Source organism: Hylaeus anthracinus, unplaced genomic scaffold, assembly GCF_026225885.1.
Source record: "Hylaeus anthracinus isolate JK02 unplaced genomic scaffold, UHH_iyHylAnth1.0_haploid 11982, whole genome shotgun sequence".
NCBI classification, from domain to species: Eukaryota; Metazoa; Arthropoda; class Insecta; order Hymenoptera; family Colletidae; genus Hylaeus; species Hylaeus anthracinus.
In genome coordinates, this window is record NW_026534330.1 from 4,603,126 (window position 1) to 4,622,929 (window position 19,804).

At 44.1% G+C, this 19,804-nt stretch overlaps 1 protein-coding gene across 7 annotated transcripts in view; it reads right to left on the bottom strand.

The window, feature by feature from the left end:
- The window catches only part of LOC128886107 (heterogeneous nuclear ribonucleoprotein K), a 111,298-nt gene that overhangs the window by 43,187 nt on the left and 48,307 nt on the right, over window positions 1-19,804 (bottom strand). For all 7 annotated transcript variants that reach the window (XM_054140688.1, XM_054140694.1, XM_054140690.1 and 4 more), the window contains 2 exons: window positions 4,523-4,638; window positions 1,057-1,113 (listed from right to left, as the gene is read on the bottom strand). In XM_054140688.1, coding sequence (XP_053996663.1) covers window positions 1,057-1,113; window positions 4,523-4,633 — 168 coding nt within the window. In that variant the 5' untranslated portion in view covers window positions 4,634-4,638. The remainder of the gene's footprint in view (window positions 1-1,056; window positions 1,114-4,522; window positions 4,639-19,804) is intronic.

Consider the following 19,804-nt stretch of genomic DNA (forward strand, 5'->3'; position numbering starts at 1 on the left):
AATCGACGTTGCGCAACGGAATCGGGCCGAGATTATGCGAGCGTAAAGCCTGTTACACGCTTACGAGAATCGAACGCGTGCGACAGTTCGAGTTACTCCGGGTGACCTTTGACTCCTAGATGGGAAGTCTCTTAATTGTATGTGATTGAATGAAACTATAGAAGTTTGACATCACTGATTTGTTGAGTAACCGCTTGAGTTATTGCTAGGGTAAAAATTGTTCTATTTGTAAACATTGTAAGATGGTTGAAAAGTCAGGATAGGGTGAACCACGTGGCTTTCATGACACCTTCGCAATTATTTTTCACGTCGAATCGAAGTAAAAGGCGTTCGATCAACGTAAAGCAGTACAGGCCTTACCCGTCGTCACTCGAGCCGCATCTTTAATCAACCGTTCAGGGTCACATGCAGCTCCACGCCCATGTGCTTCCTTGAATCGTGATCCTTTCTGATGCAGATTACGCACGCGTCATCTGTCCCATTCCATGGTGATTGAATAACAAATTAGAAAAGAATAATGGGGAAACTTCCCAGCTCAAGAACCAAATGCGCGATGACGGTATTTCTGCACGCGCGTGGAACACTTCTGGCGTCGACCAAGCAGCATAGTCGAACAACTTTCAAGGAATTTAGAGTTCTCTAACCGGTCCATTCATTTAACATTCTATCCAAGGGAAAATGTAGAAGAATGAGATGCATGTATCATCGATCGCAGTCCCACGCGCGTTTCAGAAACACTGGCACCAGAACTTCCCTAAAATTCCAGCTAGTGGACGTACCAGATCGGAACTGTTCGCCTCTAGAATTCGCACGAGGTTAGTTTCGAGAAGTAAGAAGCTCGTGAAAGTGAATCTTCGTTAACAATGATCGGTGATAATCTTCTACGCTCGTTAACATTCATTCTCACGACCTTCTTCTGGCCTAACGGTCGAAAACGCGCTCGTCCTCTTCCCTCGTGTCCCGTATTTGCCATCGACTGGGCAACACGGGACCAAACCGCGAGAGAACGAGGCTGGTAAGTATACTAAACGACGAACGGAAGGTGCAACTGCTTACCTGACTTCTGAGTTTGGTGATATTCTGGCCACCCTTGCCGATTATCGAACCGGCCACCTGCAACAAAAAGGTTTACTTTTAACCGACTTCGAAAAGGAGGAGGTTACTCAATTCGACATGCAATTTTTTTTTTTTTTTTTAAGCGTAAACATTCCTGTTTTCGCATTGATATTTGTGTGGTCTTCGACGAACAGTTAAAAAAGAAACAGAGAGACGTATTCCTTTTCATTAGATACGCAAACCTTCGCTCGATTGGATGAACATTGAAGCGTCGTGCGCGCGAGGCTCGCGAGAGGTACTTTATGTTAATTGCGCGAGGTGTACATACGCGTGTTTTTATTTTGTAAAACCTTTGCTCAAGGATGCACACAGTTTTCTGCGGTGAAAGTCGACGGCGATATCCGTGGTTCAAAGGCGAAGCGATTTTACGACTCGGGCAACATACTAGTGATCACCGCCATTGGAATCCAAAGTCTCGGCTAACGAAGAGCTTCGAAGGAAATCGAAGCTTCGAAGAAATAAACGATGGTTTAAAAATGCTATTGATTTCAAGAAAAGTACAGCGAATGGAAGCGGAGAAAAATTGCGGATTTTAATAAATAAATTGATCAACGTCAACGCTTAATGGGAACGATTCAACGATTCAATTTAGAAATGCCAAGAGAATCCAAGATGACCCGCGTCATTAATCACGTTACGTCGCTTTAATCTTGAGCTTTCGTGCAGTTGAAACAACTTCAAACTTAAGTGCAATAAAAATGCAATTCTCGGATACTTCCGCGAATCGAAATTGCTTACCGAGATTGTTCGAGAAAAATCTACTGTGTATAACTCGGAACATTTTTCATTTCCCCTCTTTTCTTTGTTTTCATCTTCTATCGAAAAAAAAGAACCAGGCTTCTCGCGCAGGAAAAAAAAAATTAATAATAAAAGGAACGAGGGAGAAGGCATATTGCGAAACTTAACTTCAAGTCGACCTCGACACGCAGCACATCGCGGAGATTAATCGCGACGCACGTTTCGCTTCGATTCCTTCTTTTTCGTTTCTCCCAAAAGGGGATCGATTTTCTCGAGGAATCGTGGGCGGAGAATCTCGGTCCAGACACAACTCGGAAGGTCGATCGGCTCTCGAAACCGCGCAACGCCAACGTTTCAGCGATTAGGCGTCGATAAGGTGCGCGAGCTGTTGCAACGCGATAATTGCAACGTCTAAAAAAGGTGTTCATAATCTGCGAGGCGTTCTTTATAATTATACAGAATACCGCGATGAATTAATGAGGTACGCTCGAGTTAATAAATCAGCTTTTATGCGATATACTTTGTTAAAGACAAATTCATTAAAATAAAGGAACGTACATTGCACAATGTACATTCACCGTGATCGATCAAAACGAGTTTACTCTCGAAAGGAACGATCCCCTGATCGATTTCCAGCTCGATCGACCCTGACACCGACCGCCATTTTCCCTTTGATCCTGACTAAACGGTTAAAACGATCAACGGCGATCGGCATTGTACGGAATCAACGCTGCGCGACCGCATCGATCGCGATCAAGATCTACGAAAACGAAATCGAGCCCAATGAAGAATCGAACGACGATCGACGCCGTGGAAAAAATGTTGCCTCGTTTTAAAAGTTTCAACAGAGAGCGTTGTGTACTCGTTCATGCTCTGCTCTTTTGTTTGGACTTTTTTGTTCGGCCTTTATGAAGCCACGATGATCGTGCATGGCTGGGAAACGATGATCAATCCAGATACGCGATCAAGTGGAGAATTTTTATTGCACGACCCTGGCTATTGTGTATCGTCGGGGCATGTGTACTTTTGATTTCTGATACGGCTACTTTTGTTTCCGTCGAGAGCAGAGTTTGACGAGTGACTCTTTCGTTTCGCGTATTCGCGTTTCAGAGATGATGCGAGATAAACGAGGGGAATCGCCCGACCTGGAGAACATTTGAGCCGTTCGCCGCACAAATCGATTAACTCCACTTTTTGAAAAATCTCAAAATTTCAGTGTCGAAGCACTTGGTATAATAACTTTCTCGAATAATAGAGATTGACACACGTTTCATCGCATTTCTCAACTGTTTGTTTTACGGAGCTTTGGTAATTGTACAAAAGTTCATGGAAAGCTATGAATTACGTATCTTAACTTATTCCCAGAGGATACTCCAGGTTGTTTGCTGGTAGGGCACCCTCAAAGCAAACGATAGTTTTGAGCAAAGTAAACACCACAGGCTGCGTCTACTTCGGAGAATCTCCCTGTCGAAAGTCGAACAAATTCTGATAACAGTTGATGGCGACAATGACAGGAAGAGAAGGTGCCAGGTGGAACATGGAAGTGTGGGAAACCCACAGAGACACGCAGATTGTTTCCGGGCCTTATCTGGCGAGGAAAAGTGGCTGAGAAGGCTGTTTCGCGATGTTGTTTGGATGTTAATAAGGGAGAAACTGTTTCAGAAACGAAAGTTCGTGGGTGAATTGAATCTCAAATGATGAAAGAGATGTTTTGCAGATGCAAAAGTAAGGCACAATTGGAGATAGAGAATCATACCAAGTCCTGATGTTGTTTTACTACTAATGCTTCGATACCATTTACGCAAAACACATTAAGAATGCTGCGTTGGCCCTTGATGCGTCCTCGTTTGGAGTATCGTTCATTAGCTTGGTCTCGTCGGCTAAACAACCACAGCTGTCTCATTGAGAAAGCGCAACACAAATTCCTTCGTCTTATTGCTTTCCGTATAGGGGTTGATCTATTCCAGCAACGCGTCGTAATTACGAATTCATGCTGCCTCGTTTAGGTTTAACGACTCTTGAGAAACCAAGAGCGATGGCCGATGCTTGCGCACAAAGCGCTACGTGGTTGAAATCGCAAGCACCAAACTGTTCCAATTTTATTTTATTTACTGTTACTTATTTTTACTGTTCCAGATTCTACTTTCATGTGCATATATTTCGTCTTAATTTACTTCACTGTGTACTTTGGCGTTGATTTTTCGATATATATACCGATAATACACGCGCTGTACATTTTTGCAATTTTATTATTCTATATTCTCAAGGAAGAACCGAGTTGTTCGTTAGATTAAATAATCCATTACTCTAAAATTAAACATTCGACTAATCCTAGAGAGCAGGATTACGTACTTCGTCTCACCAGAAAGACACATTTTTCGTCGTAGGTAAGTGCAGAGAACGACCGGGTCGAGACGAAACCTAAAAGTGGGCATTAGCCACCGAAACGAAATTCTTCCGAGAGGTTTCTTTACAAATTCTCAAAGTGGCTAGAAATGGGAAAGTAGTCGGTTTCTCCGAGAAGTTAGAAAGTTTTCTAAGTAGTTTCTCCTCTGCCTGCATGCTAAATAATTTGCATAACACCCAGCGAGATATTGATTTTTCGCGAGGAATTCACTCCGCCGTTCGATCGTTTCTTTATCCTTCACGTGTCGATGAGGATTCTTACCTTGCTGGGTATCAGAAGACGGAGTTCATCGTCACCCTGTCTGTAACGCTTATGAGGACTTGTTGGTCCTCCGGAACCTGTCATCGTGCCTGCATCAGCTTCTCTCTTCATTATTCCTGCAACAGAAAAGGTAATTCAGAGTTAGTCATATTGAACAAAATTTGACGATACTTAGCTTTAATGTTCTATTATTCCCCAAGCAAAAACGATAAATATCCAATGCTCGGATTAAAATAAACAGCAACCCTTTTACCCTCATCTGAACTCGAATTACAAATTATACGAAGCAGTGACGGTCTCAATGCCCTAGATCTCGTGGATAAGACGGACTAAATGGAATTCGTTGAAGCACAGTCGGTTCGAAATGTGACAACAGGAACTCCCACGGCCACGCCATGGGTTGGAGTTCGTTCCTGGCCAAGGGAAACCCACGATTTCCCTCGATTTCCAGCTACGCACGCACCCCGGAAACGACCAACGCGAGCGCCGCTTCGTAATAAACCTATAAACTTGTTTCGCGTTCGTGTAACTGTATGTTTGCGGCGACGGTTTGTAATTCATTGTCCGTTAAATCGACTTGTTCGACTTAACGACTCGGATACTATGAGAAACTGATGGAACGCGACGGAATGCTCGACCTGAATTCACCGAGCGTTCAACGACGGGCTCGTTAAAGAAGCAATGGATTCGTTAATGTTTCGAAGATGAAATTTAAAGTTGAGAACAGAAAATCAATTGTATGGCGTGTAATATAATTTATAACGAAAATTTTACTAAAGAGATTGTACGTTAAAAAATTTGTTCGAGACGATTTTAAAACGTAAATCGTATCAACCACACCCTTCTCGGTTTCAGCATTTCCATTTCACTTGTGTTTCGCTGAGAAATATTGGGTCACGAGGAATCCATTTTGTCACGTCGATGTAAATTTCAGAGCGACGCTGTTTTTCAGCTCTTTGGATCTATGACGTCATAACGTCCCTCTCATAATCTTATCGTGCTCGGTGCCGGCTGGTTCGTCATTCGAAACGCGGACTTTACGACTTCTTTAGTACTCGCTTTATTGCCAAATGAGGTCTTGCGTAAGCTTTTTATTGAGAGCCCCCGGACCGTAGCGATATTAGAATTGAGAGGACGCTCCGCGAACAGAGTCTTAAGCCTGTAAACCAACGCCCTTCGATCCCTCGAAATATTTTTAAAACTTTCAGCTATAAGAATATAAAGATAAGAGCACCTTCGTAACTGTTCACTTCGCGTTCGTACGGCTTGATTTTTCTGATCGAAAAATAAAATTCTAAAGATCCCGTTAGGATCCTCTTAGTATAAGAATTTTGCTCATGTCCTCGGTGTCACGCTCGCGGCGTGTTGGGACGAAAGCAATTCCGCGGCTCTAATTGCGCCATGAATCCTCGAGTCGACCCGCGCGTTTCAAGTATTGCACATCACGCGCGAAAGAAACATCGCCCATCCGACGGAATTGATAGTTGTCCTCTGTTCTAATCGGCTCGCGATAAAAGTATCGAACGCGATCGGGTATCCGCGTCATGGAACGACGTTCAGCCCTGAGATTAGTCTCTGGATTCTCCTAAATGGAGAAGTTCTTGCTCGGCTTTCGGGTCACTCCGATTTTTCTCCAAATTAATCCCTTTCAATCCGTCTTTCTCCGCTTGGACAATTAAGGAAATCGCACCGGTAACAGCGTATCGATACATCAGACAAAATACGCATAAACTCGATTAAAGCATTCGGTATAAAATTAAAAACAAGCGGAATATACTTTACGATTACTTATTAATTTTTAGCGATGCTCCATTCACTGGATAATCGATTCAGCCCCGAGTCAACGAATCACTGTTGAACCGTGATCGAGGATCGATCGATCGGCGCATGGCACGCGCGAAAAATATTCCTGGGCGCATTGCCGCATCGAAAACGACGTACGTGACGACGATCGCTCTTGAGCGACTATAATGTGATAATGCGCGTTCAGCATAGAAATCGGCGGTGCACGGCGAGCATACGAAGCCACGAGTGCAAACAATGAGAACGCTGTGCCTCGACCCAGAACACGACATTGCAGAACGTTAATTGGTACTCGCCACGGGCAGATGATTGCACGTGCGGTAATGAATCGAAGGTGTGGAATAAAAATTGTTTGTAGTGACTCGTTGTTCTCGAGAAATGCTAAGAATACCTTAAATAGAAGCTATGGTTCGTATAACATCGGAAATTGTTTGAAGTACATTTTTTTTATAGTTTTTATATATGTGTTTGAAATTACTCATTTCTTATCCGCTCGGTTTTTATTTGATAAGCGAGATTCTAAATAGATTGCTGCGCGTGGATTTCCTTCGTCGTGGAAGGCACGCTCTGTGCATTGTGACTACTCAGCTGTACAAATACAGGCGATGTCCTCCGATGCTTTATAGTCTTCAGGCGTTCCATAATGAACGTTTCTCGCCACCTGCGAGTTTTCTCAAAAATGATGCGAATAAATTGCTAAATCCCTTCTTTCTCGCGAATGCCACGTACTAACTGGCAACACCGGGGTAGACTTTACCCGGTAACAAACAATACGCCATACATCAGGCCACTTCCAAGAGGGAAAAGATTAATAAAATGAAACGACTAATCATCTCGAACAATGGTCTTCCAAATAAACCGATGAAGTAAAGGCTGATAAAATTATCGACACTTCCAGGTCACGAACAAGAAAATTTGTTTAAAATTTGTTTAAAATTTGTTTCTTTAATTCTGGAAGTTCGGGATACGTTAAATCGCAGATGCATCGTGGCGCTGTCGAGTATAACGTCGGTCCTGATCCCCATCAAATGAATTTCGAGCAGCAATCAGGCTCCAATCGTGGTCAGCCATAAGCAGCGCTCAAAGTGGCTGCGAACGCAAATCAAGCTTCACGTCGAGCATACTAATCTCTCTGCACGCAGTAATCGTATTCCTGCGACGCGCGAGCGAAGACCACGAATGAAATTCGCTTAGGTGACCGCAATGCTTCGTTCGCAAAGTACAAAGTCTGCTTCAAGTAATTTCTTGAATATTGTAAAATGTACTGCTTCGACAAAACCAAGCCACTAAGCAACTCCTAAACTCTGCATCTAAAAATCTTGATTTTGCTTGTTTGATGCAAGCCTAGAGCCCTCGGCTCTCCCAAGTGTATATGCTGCCTTGGCAATTAATGGCGTTACCCTTGTAAGAAAGCAATTTATTGGCGCCAAGATTGATGGTTTCTGGTATCGAGGACATTGATCGGCATTTGTTTCGTAGCCGCGGTTCCGATGCAACGATTTTCCGATGGACAACGACGCTTGGAAATTGAAACGACGAAGAGGCGTCCGAAAAAAGAAACGCGGCGACTGGACGAATCGATACGCGAGACTGGTCGGACACGCGACGCTAATAATTTACCACGGCGATTCGCTGGACGAGGGGCAAGCCCCCTTCTACCCCCTGTGCGATTCGTCGTTTCGATTTCATTGCGGTCACGGGAAGACCAGCGAGAAAAACGCCGCAAGAAAAACGCCCTGGCGGGAAGCCGCGTTCGTTCGCGGCTCGTTAAAGAATCACGAGTCACGGAAACCACGGAACCAAGTGTCTACAGTCGAGGCAAAATCAATTGGCCGCACAAGGTCATCCCCACAATCAGGAGTCAAAGTAAATAGAGTAATAAGTAGGATAATAGTTTAGAGAAATTATTGACAAAATCGATTGGTTACCAAAGGCCACCCTTGCAGCTGCCAATAACATCAGAAGTAACCAAGTAATAAGTTGAATAGTAATTTAGAGAAATTATTGCAACTGAATCCTTACTGTTAATCACTCTCACATTTTCACACCTTGCATCGGTTGGAAATGAAGCTCCTATCAGTAGGTTTACGTAAAGAAACGGGAAATGGAATACCAAGGGAACCAAGTAGTAGCGGCGGAGGGGAGTGCTGAGTGGCCTTGAGATGCCAATTAATTTTATCTCCGGTCGCGAGCGACTAACGACAGACTCGTTAAAGAAGTCCGCGAAGTCGTCGTAAATTCGTGGTTGGGAATATTCTACGAACGGTTCCGCAAAGACGTAACTTTCCCAATTGAAATTGGACCCGACCAGGTATGCTTTTAATGACAGTATTGATTTCGTACTCGAAGAAATGACTCGTTACTTTTGTTTTATTCCGAAGAAAGAAAGGAAACTGAATTTCTCGTGCAATTTAGAACGGTAAACGGTTTCCTCGTTGTTACAATCGCAAGTTTATTTATTAATACTTTGTGTAATTACTTTATCCCCTCGTACTCGAGCCTATCTTCTCACTTGTGATAATTAGACCGCGGCTTTATGCGTACGTGACATATGCTAATGCGAACAACACAATTTACATGTACGAATAATACATCAATCATCATAATAATATTACTTTAGTTCGCACAAACGCACGTGTACTGAATATATTTTGGAAAATTTGTCCGTGGCTTGATCGTAAATAATAATTCTTCGTTTTCGATTGTTGCTGGGACAAAGAATTGAATGTTGGTTCAAGAGAGGTGAAAAAGAAAACCATGGAAAAATTCTCGACGAAGCTGCCGCGCGCTCTAATACTTTTTCGAAGCACAATCCCATTTCGTTTATTTTCTTCGCTGTTTGAGAAACGATGAATATTAATATAGTCGGCTCTTTCGCGGTGAATTCGTTCTCTTTGACAACGTTGTTTATCCGCTGCACGCTCACGTTCCCTCGATTATCGACTTTTCGTTAAAAACGCGAAAAGCAATTTCCCAGGCAAGAACGTTGTCGAACAAGGAGAAACTTTTTCGTCCTGGCGATATTTCCACGCGATAACTCGATGAATTCTTGCCTTGCGATCGATCGAACGACCCACCCTTTCGGAGCAGTGACTCCAAACCCCTCGTATAAACAACCGATCATAGAGAATCATGTAGCTTCTGTTGTAAACAGGGAGGTCAATCTACGAACACAATTTTTTTTTTTTTTTAAAGATGGGAATAATTTAGAAGTTTACAGGACTTCAGCGGGATACACTAGGTACTTTATCATACTCGTATTATTTTTGCAACGAAAGAGCCTTTATACAACTTCGGCGAGAAGAGTAATGAACGCGTTCGAGGCCACAAATCTTGTTTACACCCAAAAAGAAATAAATTCTGTTGTTGGGGAATTAATCGACAACGTGTACAACGAAACAGTGACGCTGTAATTGATGGACGCCCTTTTTCATGGTTAACCGATAGCGACCGTCATCGTCGTCTAGGAAAGGAGAAAAAAAAAATGGTTCAGTTTCACCGCGACCGCCATGTTTTCAACAAACAAGCCAAGCTGCGTGACCAGGCCGTGTCGTGACACGAACTCGAAAGGACCTCCTACGTTTCCTGGCCGTCCCGCCATTACTCGCGGGTTGAAACAGAGGGTGGACGCTACGTGGGAGGGGAGACCAATGATAAAATAACGGAGTACAGATTGTTTTCCACCGTGACACGACGATCGACTTCGCAAGACTTGTTGGAGAGTACATCATTTTTTAATTTTTACCTACGCGATTCATTTGCATCCGATTTCGAACTATCCGTCCCACCTATTCGTAAAATTGTACAAACTTAGAAATAGAATTCAGAAATGGAACATTCCCTTTTTAAATTAAGCTCCAAAGGTTATCTGAAGCACCCCTTCGTTGCGGAGCAGGTGCAACGGGCGTCCATCTTGGAAATCCCGTTTTTCCGTTCGCTGGACGGGAAAGTGATTGGGGGTGAGGGGTGAGGGGGGTGGGGAGGTGGGGGGGGGGGGATGTTGATATTCGTTGAAAACCGGATCCGTCTGGTTCGTTTTTCCAACGCGATGCCATCGTTGGAGCGTGAAAGGGGGTTGGGGAGCGAGGGCGGCAAGAGAGACACCGCGGAGAGAAAGGGGTGAAAAAGGGACGCCGCAGAGTCTGCAATGGGAATAGCGTGAGGCGCCGCAGAGTCCAACGCCGGGAGCAGTGCATCGACTAACCAGTCCGCACGCCACTCGCAAGGGTCGCTGGGTCCGATATAGGGGGAGGAGACACGGATGGAGGGCACCGCAGAGTGAACCAAAGGGGTGGTCGCAATTAGAAGCGGCGACCAGCTTGAACTCACTGAACTTGAGCCGGGAATTTGAACTTGACGAACTTCCGACGCGTGTATGGGACACTGATGGCTCGCAGGGGTTCTCCACCGAGGGGGTGGACTTCTGGAAGTCCCAGAATTCTCCAGAGGAGGGAATTGAGACCGCTATTAGATGGAACGCATTGCTTCCTTGGAAGCAACTTGGAATTTGGAAGCGCAGTTAGATTGAATAAATAACGAAGGATAAGAATTGTAAGATCTGTTGCACTTCTAAATTATAACCAGACTGCGGATATTTATGTATTTATAGCAAGTGTAAATATACAAAAGCATGCATGTGTATAAATGCATAAATATAGAAAATATAGAAAAATGAAATACACGTTACAATATTTATTATACGACTTAAACTGACTCTGGATTTTAGTATAGAGTGCACCCTCTGAGAAACCTAAAGAGTTTTCTACTGCTGGTATATTTGAATACAAGCTTTTAGCGATCTGGATTTCAACATTTCCCAGGAAAGATTTAGACCTACGATAATTCTAATCTTCACCCCGCGTTGCGTGATCCGCATGTCTCATCGCGTTCGCAAAATTCCGTGTTTCAGTGCTTCTTTTCATACCAGTGGAGAACGAACCATAACTCCGTCCTCCTCCGAGAGATGCGTGCCAGATACCCGGTCGGTTCTAATCGCGCCTGCCGTGACAGTCACAATTACCTTATCGACGACCGTAATCATGCAAATTCGAGCCACCATTCGCACAGTCGTAATGCAACAACGCGATCACTCTAATAATAACTTGGAAACGGTGCTATCGAACGCGACAGGTAACGCGTACAAAGCGACTGGGAAAATATACGTTCTACCTTCGAAACGTCGATCAGCGTTTCCTTTGTCGTTGAAATCATTTCATGGCAAATATATAGCAGAGGATATCGACTGCTGGCTAACGGACGGAGTGATTGGAAATTAATTTAACCAGCACGGGGCTGGTGTCGATTTTTAATAGAATATCAAGAGTACTTTGTAGTCTAAAGGATAAGTGGAATGATAGCTTGGAAGCTTTGTAGATTGTAAAGTAAAACAAAAGTAGAGTAAAAACAAAAGTTTCATCTTGTAAAGAATTTAGGGAATGGAGTCGATAAAGACGCAATGGATGATTAGAAATATATGGAAGAATCGAAATATTATTTGGTCCAAAATAAATTTCGTAATACAAAAGATACCATTTTTCCATAATTCTAGTCTCCCTCTGGTGCCTGCGCTCCTTCAACCAATTAAAAGCCCTCAAAAAGATGGTTCGAGTGTTCCACGGACGAACGACGAAAGGTTAAACGAGCGAAAATCACTCGAGGGTCGAATAGACTCCGGCAGAAGAGCAAGCCGAAACTTGCTCCAAGTTCTCCGCAGAATGCATTGTAAACGAGGAGGAACGAAGTCTCGCAAGTGTATCGAGAGACAAAGACGAAGAAAGGAGAGGAGAAATGGGGAGGGGGGGCAGTGTTGCTGGAACCAGAAGAGAGCCCCAACTATTCCAATTTTCGCGGAAGTTCGATGAAAGAGGATCGTAAGGAGAATCCGTAGAACGCACAGAAACGAGGGTCGACTGTTGTCGCGGTAATTGTGCCCCCGTAGCTACACAGCCCGAGTAATTATTTCGACGCAGCAACGATGACGGATACCCAGGGATAATTGCGGCGAGCGTGACAATGATGCCAGTCGCCCGAAATTGCTCGACGCCTGCGAAATATGAAGTTTGCGTGTCGACGGGCTTTCCTGGTGAACCGTGCGTCATGGGACCGCGTCGGAGATGCCACGGTTCTGATAAACGCGTACCTTTTTTGCGATCGCGTTCAATATTAATGAAGGTGCTTTAATAAATGTGCAATTAACGGGGACGATAACGAGGAGCACGGTTTCAAACGAGCCTTTGTTAACGCAATTAATCGAATTGGTCTTGGCTACAGCCATTCTATATTCTGTGTGAATTGTTGCGTATGTAGATAAATCGAAGTGAAATTGACTGCAGAAGATTAGGAGTGTATGCTTTTGTACTTTGAAATATGCAGGTTTGTTTGTAGGAAAGCGTAGATGCCAGTATGAATTAATAATTTCATAATCTAGTGTATATTACGATCAGCCAAATCGATGCTTGTCAAGTCCCTGTCTCATTAGTTCATTTCCCTCTCGTTGGGAATTCCGTCGATTACCGTCATGTTTAAACTTGCTGACAAATCATTAATGAAACGTGGCACTGGTAACAAAATAGATGGAAAGTGTGCAACAAACTTCGAGGCTGGCTACTTGGCTGCCGCGTCTGTCCATTACTGGCTGTTTCTACTTGCGGAGGGGTATCGAAATGATCCTGGTCTTTCCAAGCACTTTGGAAGTAGAACCAGTGAGTAATGAACAGACACGCCAAGGCGAATATTAGAGACCTATTTTCTCGAAAGCAAAGCCTCGATTTCATTCCACACTCGTTACTCGCTTTCGAACGAGGAATCTTTTCGATTGTATGGCGAATACAGCCACGCCCCAACGAAATATGTAAATGCGCAAGTGGCGCGGTTAAAGTGTTATCGAACCTAAGCTCGATACGACAACCCTCTCTGTATATCGAAGCTTCTATTCGACAAATTTCCCTGCCCACGGTTTCTCGAGCACTAAAGGCGCTAATTGTTATTGGCTCGACCTCCATTGGAGAAACGGTAGGAATATTGCGTTGCAGCTGAAAAAGGAGCGCAGTCGATAGGAAAGTTGCTGAACTGTCGAAAGAGAACGACCCTTTTCACGATCCCGTGCCCGCTAATTAGGTCAACGAACAATAAGCAACGAGCATCGCGTTAATTCCATTTAAACGAACAGACGTAATTGACAGCGTTACGTTGACCTGTTACGTTGTTCGTGTAACGAGACAGAAGTTCATTCTTAATTTTCTGCGATCACAACACTGTGTATATAAACCTAAACAAAGCCTCGAGATATCATAACCCGAATCAAGAATGAGAATCGACTCCAAAAAGCAAGAATTACAACGCAACACCCTGCAGTCCTTCTAAAAAAACAGAAATAACCGTATTCAACGTGTTGCCGTCGCATCTAGAAGAAATACCACGCGAAAGTAACCTGGCAAGAAGTTGGAATCGCGACTAAAGCGGCGATGCACCTACGACCATAAATTCAAGTCACAGTGGCGACGAAAGAAGCTTGTTTATCGTTTTTACCGTGATCCCTCGTCTAGCTGTTTCCCCGTACCGCCCCCGTTCACCCTGACCAACCCCTAACGACGCTTCCCACGGGGGTTTTCCAGAGAATTTCGCAAGCCACTCTCCGCGCCTCCATTATACCCGCAATTGATTTATCCTCGGTTTACAATCGAATTAAGGAATCTCGTACGCGTTGCGAGATTCAATATGGATAGGAAAGTGGACCAATCGCGTGCCAAATGCGAGGGAAAGAATTATTGTTATCGAGTTACGGCTGGAGGATAACCATTCGCGAAGAGGAGATTTACCGAGGAGGATTCAGCATTTCTTTTTTCGTAGATAAATCGATGCTTGAAACCATCTATGAGAAAAAAAATGTAAGAATCTAAGAATGGAAATTATAATTATTTATCTTTGATAATGTCTCGATTGTCTCCACAACGTTTCAAAATGAATTTCAGATACCCGATGGAAGCTACGTCGAGCAAATTCGTCGTTTCCGCGTACCGTGGAATGTTTCACCTCCCGATGACGTAGATAGAGATACTTCCTCGATTATTTCATCGAGCTGAATTCGTCTTCCTACTCGAACGTCGCGGCGCACGAAGAATCATAAATCTGCTGTCCAGGAAAGAAGCTAGTTTACTGTATTCCCAGCAAGCTTTCGTGGTTCCGTTCCACTCGTCGCTTTCTTCAGGTCTCTTTCATCTTTTATGGTCTCCTCGACGCACGCTTGTTCGTCTGTCTGATAAATAATTTACGGCCGTGGTACGTTTCGTAACCAGTTTACTCCTTGTACTTTCTCCCTTCCCTTTGTGGACGATTATAGGGGTCAATAGACATTGCGATTGTACAATTACGATTGATATGGCTATTTGAACAATAATTGCTGAATTTATATACGCAGTGCTTAATGATGCTGATTATTCTGATATGAACATGCGCCTTGGATGATAGCCATGCAGAGTAATGTTTGTTTAAAGAGAATATTACCATATCTATGTACTGCTGGGGCTTGTTCGATAAGTGTCGCGTGGCTACCCCCCTCCCATAGTGCAGAAAATCGTTGATTCGATCAGCTATCGAGTCCACGAGTTTCCTGTCGGCAATTCCAGAGGGTAGATTGATTTTTTGCTGATGGAAGGATCCCTGGATCGCTGGTACGGAGATTCAGGGCATGCAAAGCCCTCGCGTCTGGCATGAAAGTTCAAGCGAATATGGATGAACGCACGCGCGTCTGCGTTTGACGCTCGCGTGTAATATACGCGCTGGCAGACGGGGATCGAAGGGACTGGCAGGCGAGCAGCGAGATTATTGGCTTCGTCTGAGACTAAACGGAGTTGGCTTGGAAATTCGACGCTTGACGTCACGCCTGCACGGGTTTCCATCGGCTTCTTTAAATAGAGTGATCAATGATATTGCTGATTGGGCGAGCTTCGCCCTGGACGAGGCTTTGGTGGCCAAATCAAAGAGCATTTATGCGTGGCATGCGCAAAGGTGCGCAAAAAGGGCGAGTTACTTTCTAAATGAGAATTCCTAGAGAGCTCCGACTGTACTGGTAATGATCTAAACTGCAAAATGGGTTAATTAAAAAATATAGTGCTTGTCATGGCCAACGTGGCTTATGACTTATTTTAGCGAAGCAAGCTACTATTGTAATTTTTACACTATGACTGAGCTTTTTAGAATGTCGTGCACATTCTCACATGCTACACAAATATATAACGAAACATCTTGATTTTGTTCCTCTTACAAGAAGATGGCTCTAATTACAAATGTTTAATAATGGCCTAAAAGGGTTTTTTTAATCCGATACGTTTCGCGAGGACTTGTATCCTTCGGACTCTATATCCTTTAAAATTTCCCTTCGAAATTCCATCGCATTTACATCTCCGTATCGTGAGCCCGCCATTCCAGGTGGTCCCCGCAAGCATTATCGCGTATGCACCGCCAGCCGGTTCCCGTTTCATTACCGTGCTGCATAAACGTCGTCAAACATTTAACGAGCAGAACGCGCTAACGCGACCGTTGTAGACATAACTGTCTTATTTGCTCGGAAAGCGCGATTACCGATGCTTCAACGGACCGTTTTAAAGGATCGAGAACGCAAGGATCGCGAACAAGAGTTGGGACTGTTTGCACGAACGATTTGAACTGTTAGCAGGTCCGAGTCAGGCGTCGATATCTCCGTTTGCTTCCTTCGCGAGTTCTCCGCGAAGGGAGGCTAAACTGTTGTTCAGATTAAAATCTCAGAGACAACCATTTACTACCGAACAAAAGTTAAGATGGGAATTTTTAAATCTTTTCCAACAGGTACTTTGAGATTTTATTTTCTAATAAACACACTTACCTATACTGGCGTGTTTTATTATCGAAAAATAAAATACTCTAACTTATTCTGGAAAACATTTCACCCTTATTTACGTGCTTATTCTCTTTTGAAAAACATTATTTATGCGCCCACTACATCCTCTAATTCGCTATACCTCCCGGTCTTTACCTGCTTTTACTAGAAAGGTCCCGAATGCAGCGCAAAAATCTCTCAACAGAAAGGGCACTCGAAACGATTAATCAACTACTCGTCGAATGGCATCGTCTCCGCTCGAGCGGCGTACCAAAGTGTTGAAACGGTCTTTCAGAAAGCTGGAGGCTAATTTAGGAGCACAAGGGACAACGGTGCGATTCAGTGAACGCCGCTATACATGACCACGACAAATGAACGAAAGCTCGCCGAACAACGTCTTTCGTTGAACAAAGCTGGTACAAAGCTGCCTGGCACCGCATAGTTGCTCGAATCTTGCGGCCCTTCGACCAATCGCTATCGCGTCCAGAGGGAGGAAATGGCGCTAAACAATGGTCAATGATAGGAGAATCTGGACGCTCGATTCCAAAGCGTGGAAAGCGATTCAACGCTAGGTTTAGGGAAGTTTGAAATACCTTTGATGCGTTGTTTCAAGTTTTTATAGTTTCTAAGAAGTTTTTCATCGCGTTTATATGTAGAACTCAAGTAATTCGGATGTTTTCTTGTGAAATTTGTGCAACTAGAAGACTGATCTACTCAAACATTCATTTCTGCAGACCTACGACCATCACTAACACTAGCAGAATGAGAATTTAGGACTATTCCTCGAATAATCTCGACCCTGACCATATAACGACAACCATTCCCACCGATTTGCGAGGTCAACCAACGCAGGAATACACCAAGAGGTCGGCTGATGAATCCCTTGAGCGACGATTGTGCTTCGCTAGTGTAATTCGTGTCCTCTGTTAGGGTTACGTTTGCCAGAATGTTTTCTGCATCTTGGAAACAACGCATTCGCCCCTCGAATGGCTGTACTTTTATCGCGTCGGGGATGGAACGATCATCGCTAGGAGAATCCACCAGCCAGCCTCACTCTGATTATTCGCGTAAATGGGATTGTTCAGCGAGCCAGCAATTCACAGTCCAGCGAGCAAGTAATACGCGCGATTCTTCCCGCGCTCCTTCTGATACTCCAGCTAGCGTTTTCCAGCAGGTACTGCCAGGATTGCTTTGTCCATCCAGGATCGATTCAAGCCAAGATTGCGGGAGCGGGAACTCAAACTACGCGACAACCTTTAGCGACTAAACCTCGTATATCGATGGTTGCGTTGGCCACCTATTTTTAGATTTTACATTCCTTTGTACTGCTGGATATTTCCTACAAAATTATCCAGACGTCGTGCATTACGTTTTTTCTTTATATATATATATATATATATATATATATCCTGGAAAAGCGAGCTTCCATGGTAGAAACAAATCAACGTAGCAGAGGAGAATATTCGAAATTATATTCAAAATTGTATTCGAAATTGTTCCTCGAGGGCCCCCGTGCGTTATAGCGTAACAATAGAATTCGAGAGGAACAAAAAAGAGAGATAGATTTGAAAATTCTGGTGGGCAGCGTGCGTTAATTTCGGTCGAAACGAATCGTCCAACGAAATGACGATCGATCGTCGCCCTGGCCACGTGTTTTCTGCGTCTGATGGTTCAATTATTTCCATAAGATGAGCATCTAACGAGCTCTCTTGTCAGCGTCCGTCCGTTCGTTCGGTTGGCCGCGCTTAAAATTAGATTCTATGAAACGTACAAGCCGGAAGCGTGAGCGACGAAGGAGCCTGCTAGAAATTTATTTAGCGTCGCGAGAATTCCGACGGGCGCGCGAATTCATTCATTCCCGTCCAACGAGCGGAGCGGACGAGATCAGTGGAAAAAATTCGATGCAGCGACTCTCAAACCCTGAATATTAATTTCGATGGGCGATGCAAGCCTTCGTGAAGTGAATTGATAAATATGTGATGACGATGGCGTGGTTAAAGGAAACAAAATGGCTTCACCCTTCCGGAGAAGAATAAATTAGGATTTTCGAAGGACTGTGTTCTCTGGTTAATTCGTACAAATTTTCAACTAAACTAAACTGTACAAGTGTGATATCTTCCTATCACTCGAAAGGAATTTTTAGTTCAAAATGAATTTCAAGAAATTAGGAGCTTTGCACGGCCAAGCTTTCACATCCTAATCCAGGCTCTTGGTCGCCGCTACAATATCCAAACTGCTTCGCTTGAGTGGTAAGATCCACACAGATCGATAAGATATGTACAAAGAACGGTAGAGTTCTAGACCGGCGAGTAGTTCTCACGTTACGAGATATCAATACCCCAATTTCGTGTCCAGACAAGAATGGGCCCTTAAAGGGAGGCTTTCCGCGATCAGCTCAGGTTCCTCGAGGGGAAAAAGCTGCTCAGACGTCGCGACGAATGTAGCTCATCTGCGCGTCTCGAGTCGACTCTGAGATTATGGTAACGGTACGATGGACCCGCGTAAACATAGCGAAACCGTGGAGAGGCGCTATCAGTCGCGTTCCTTGACCCTGCGACGAGAACCCTTGAAAGCAGCACGTCGCCAGAAGGGTCTATCCACGCCGGTAACCCTTCCCCCAGCAGCATTCCGAGCTTAGACTTAGGAGGCTCGAGCAGCCAGAGGAGCAAGAGGACCGAAAGAGGACGGAGCAATAATACAAGCCTGCCCTTGCAAAGCCAAGGAGTAACGTCCTGTTACACCAGTCTGACCACTCGCCTCCCTGCGCCCACCGTATCCTTGCTATCTTGCTCCTCGAGGCTTCCTTTTATTTTCCGTCGAAGGCTCTCTCTCGCCTTCTCGCCTTGCGACGCTTGGACTCGAGCTACAGTGTTCTTGCTCCGAGAGATTTTAGAGAGATTGGTCGGCTGGGGGTACTCTTGGCTTGGGATCTGTGATTATGATCGCTGAGTAATGGGGAATTATGACTGATGGGTAGAGAGTACCCAGGGTTCGAGGGCTGGGATTTATGATTTGTAAGCGTAGATCATGGTTGGAGTTTATGGTTAATAATACTGGGCGATTGGTAGAATAGCAAGCAGGAAAGGGACAGTCCTGGTCAATTTATCAACAAGATGTAACTCCGGCAATTTTGACATTTTTTAAATGTTACTTTATTGAAATATTTTCAAGACCTCAACAACAAGAACATTAAACAAGGAACCTATTTTTCAATCCAGGACAAAGGAGTAATTTTGGCAATTTTTACATTTTTTTAAATATCATTTAATTGAAATATTTCAAAGGCCTTACACGACAAGGATATCAAAGGAAAATTTATTTTCTAACCTATTATTTCAATCTTACTCCCTTAAGCGGTATCGAGGAGGACCTACCCGAACAGTTTACAAAAGATACGTGTCGTATTCCCTCTTTTCCTCCTTAAAAAAAAAAAAGAAAAAGAAAAAGAATCGTATCGCAAAACCAATACAGTATTATTGGAACGATTTTGGTTCAAAGACACTCCGTGCTTGGGAGCCAGCTAGCCAATCGAATCGAGAACTGGCGCGTTAGAAAAATACTAGAGGCGACGAACGTGCCCGACCGTTTTTCGCAATTTGAATTTCATTCAACACGGCCTCGATCAC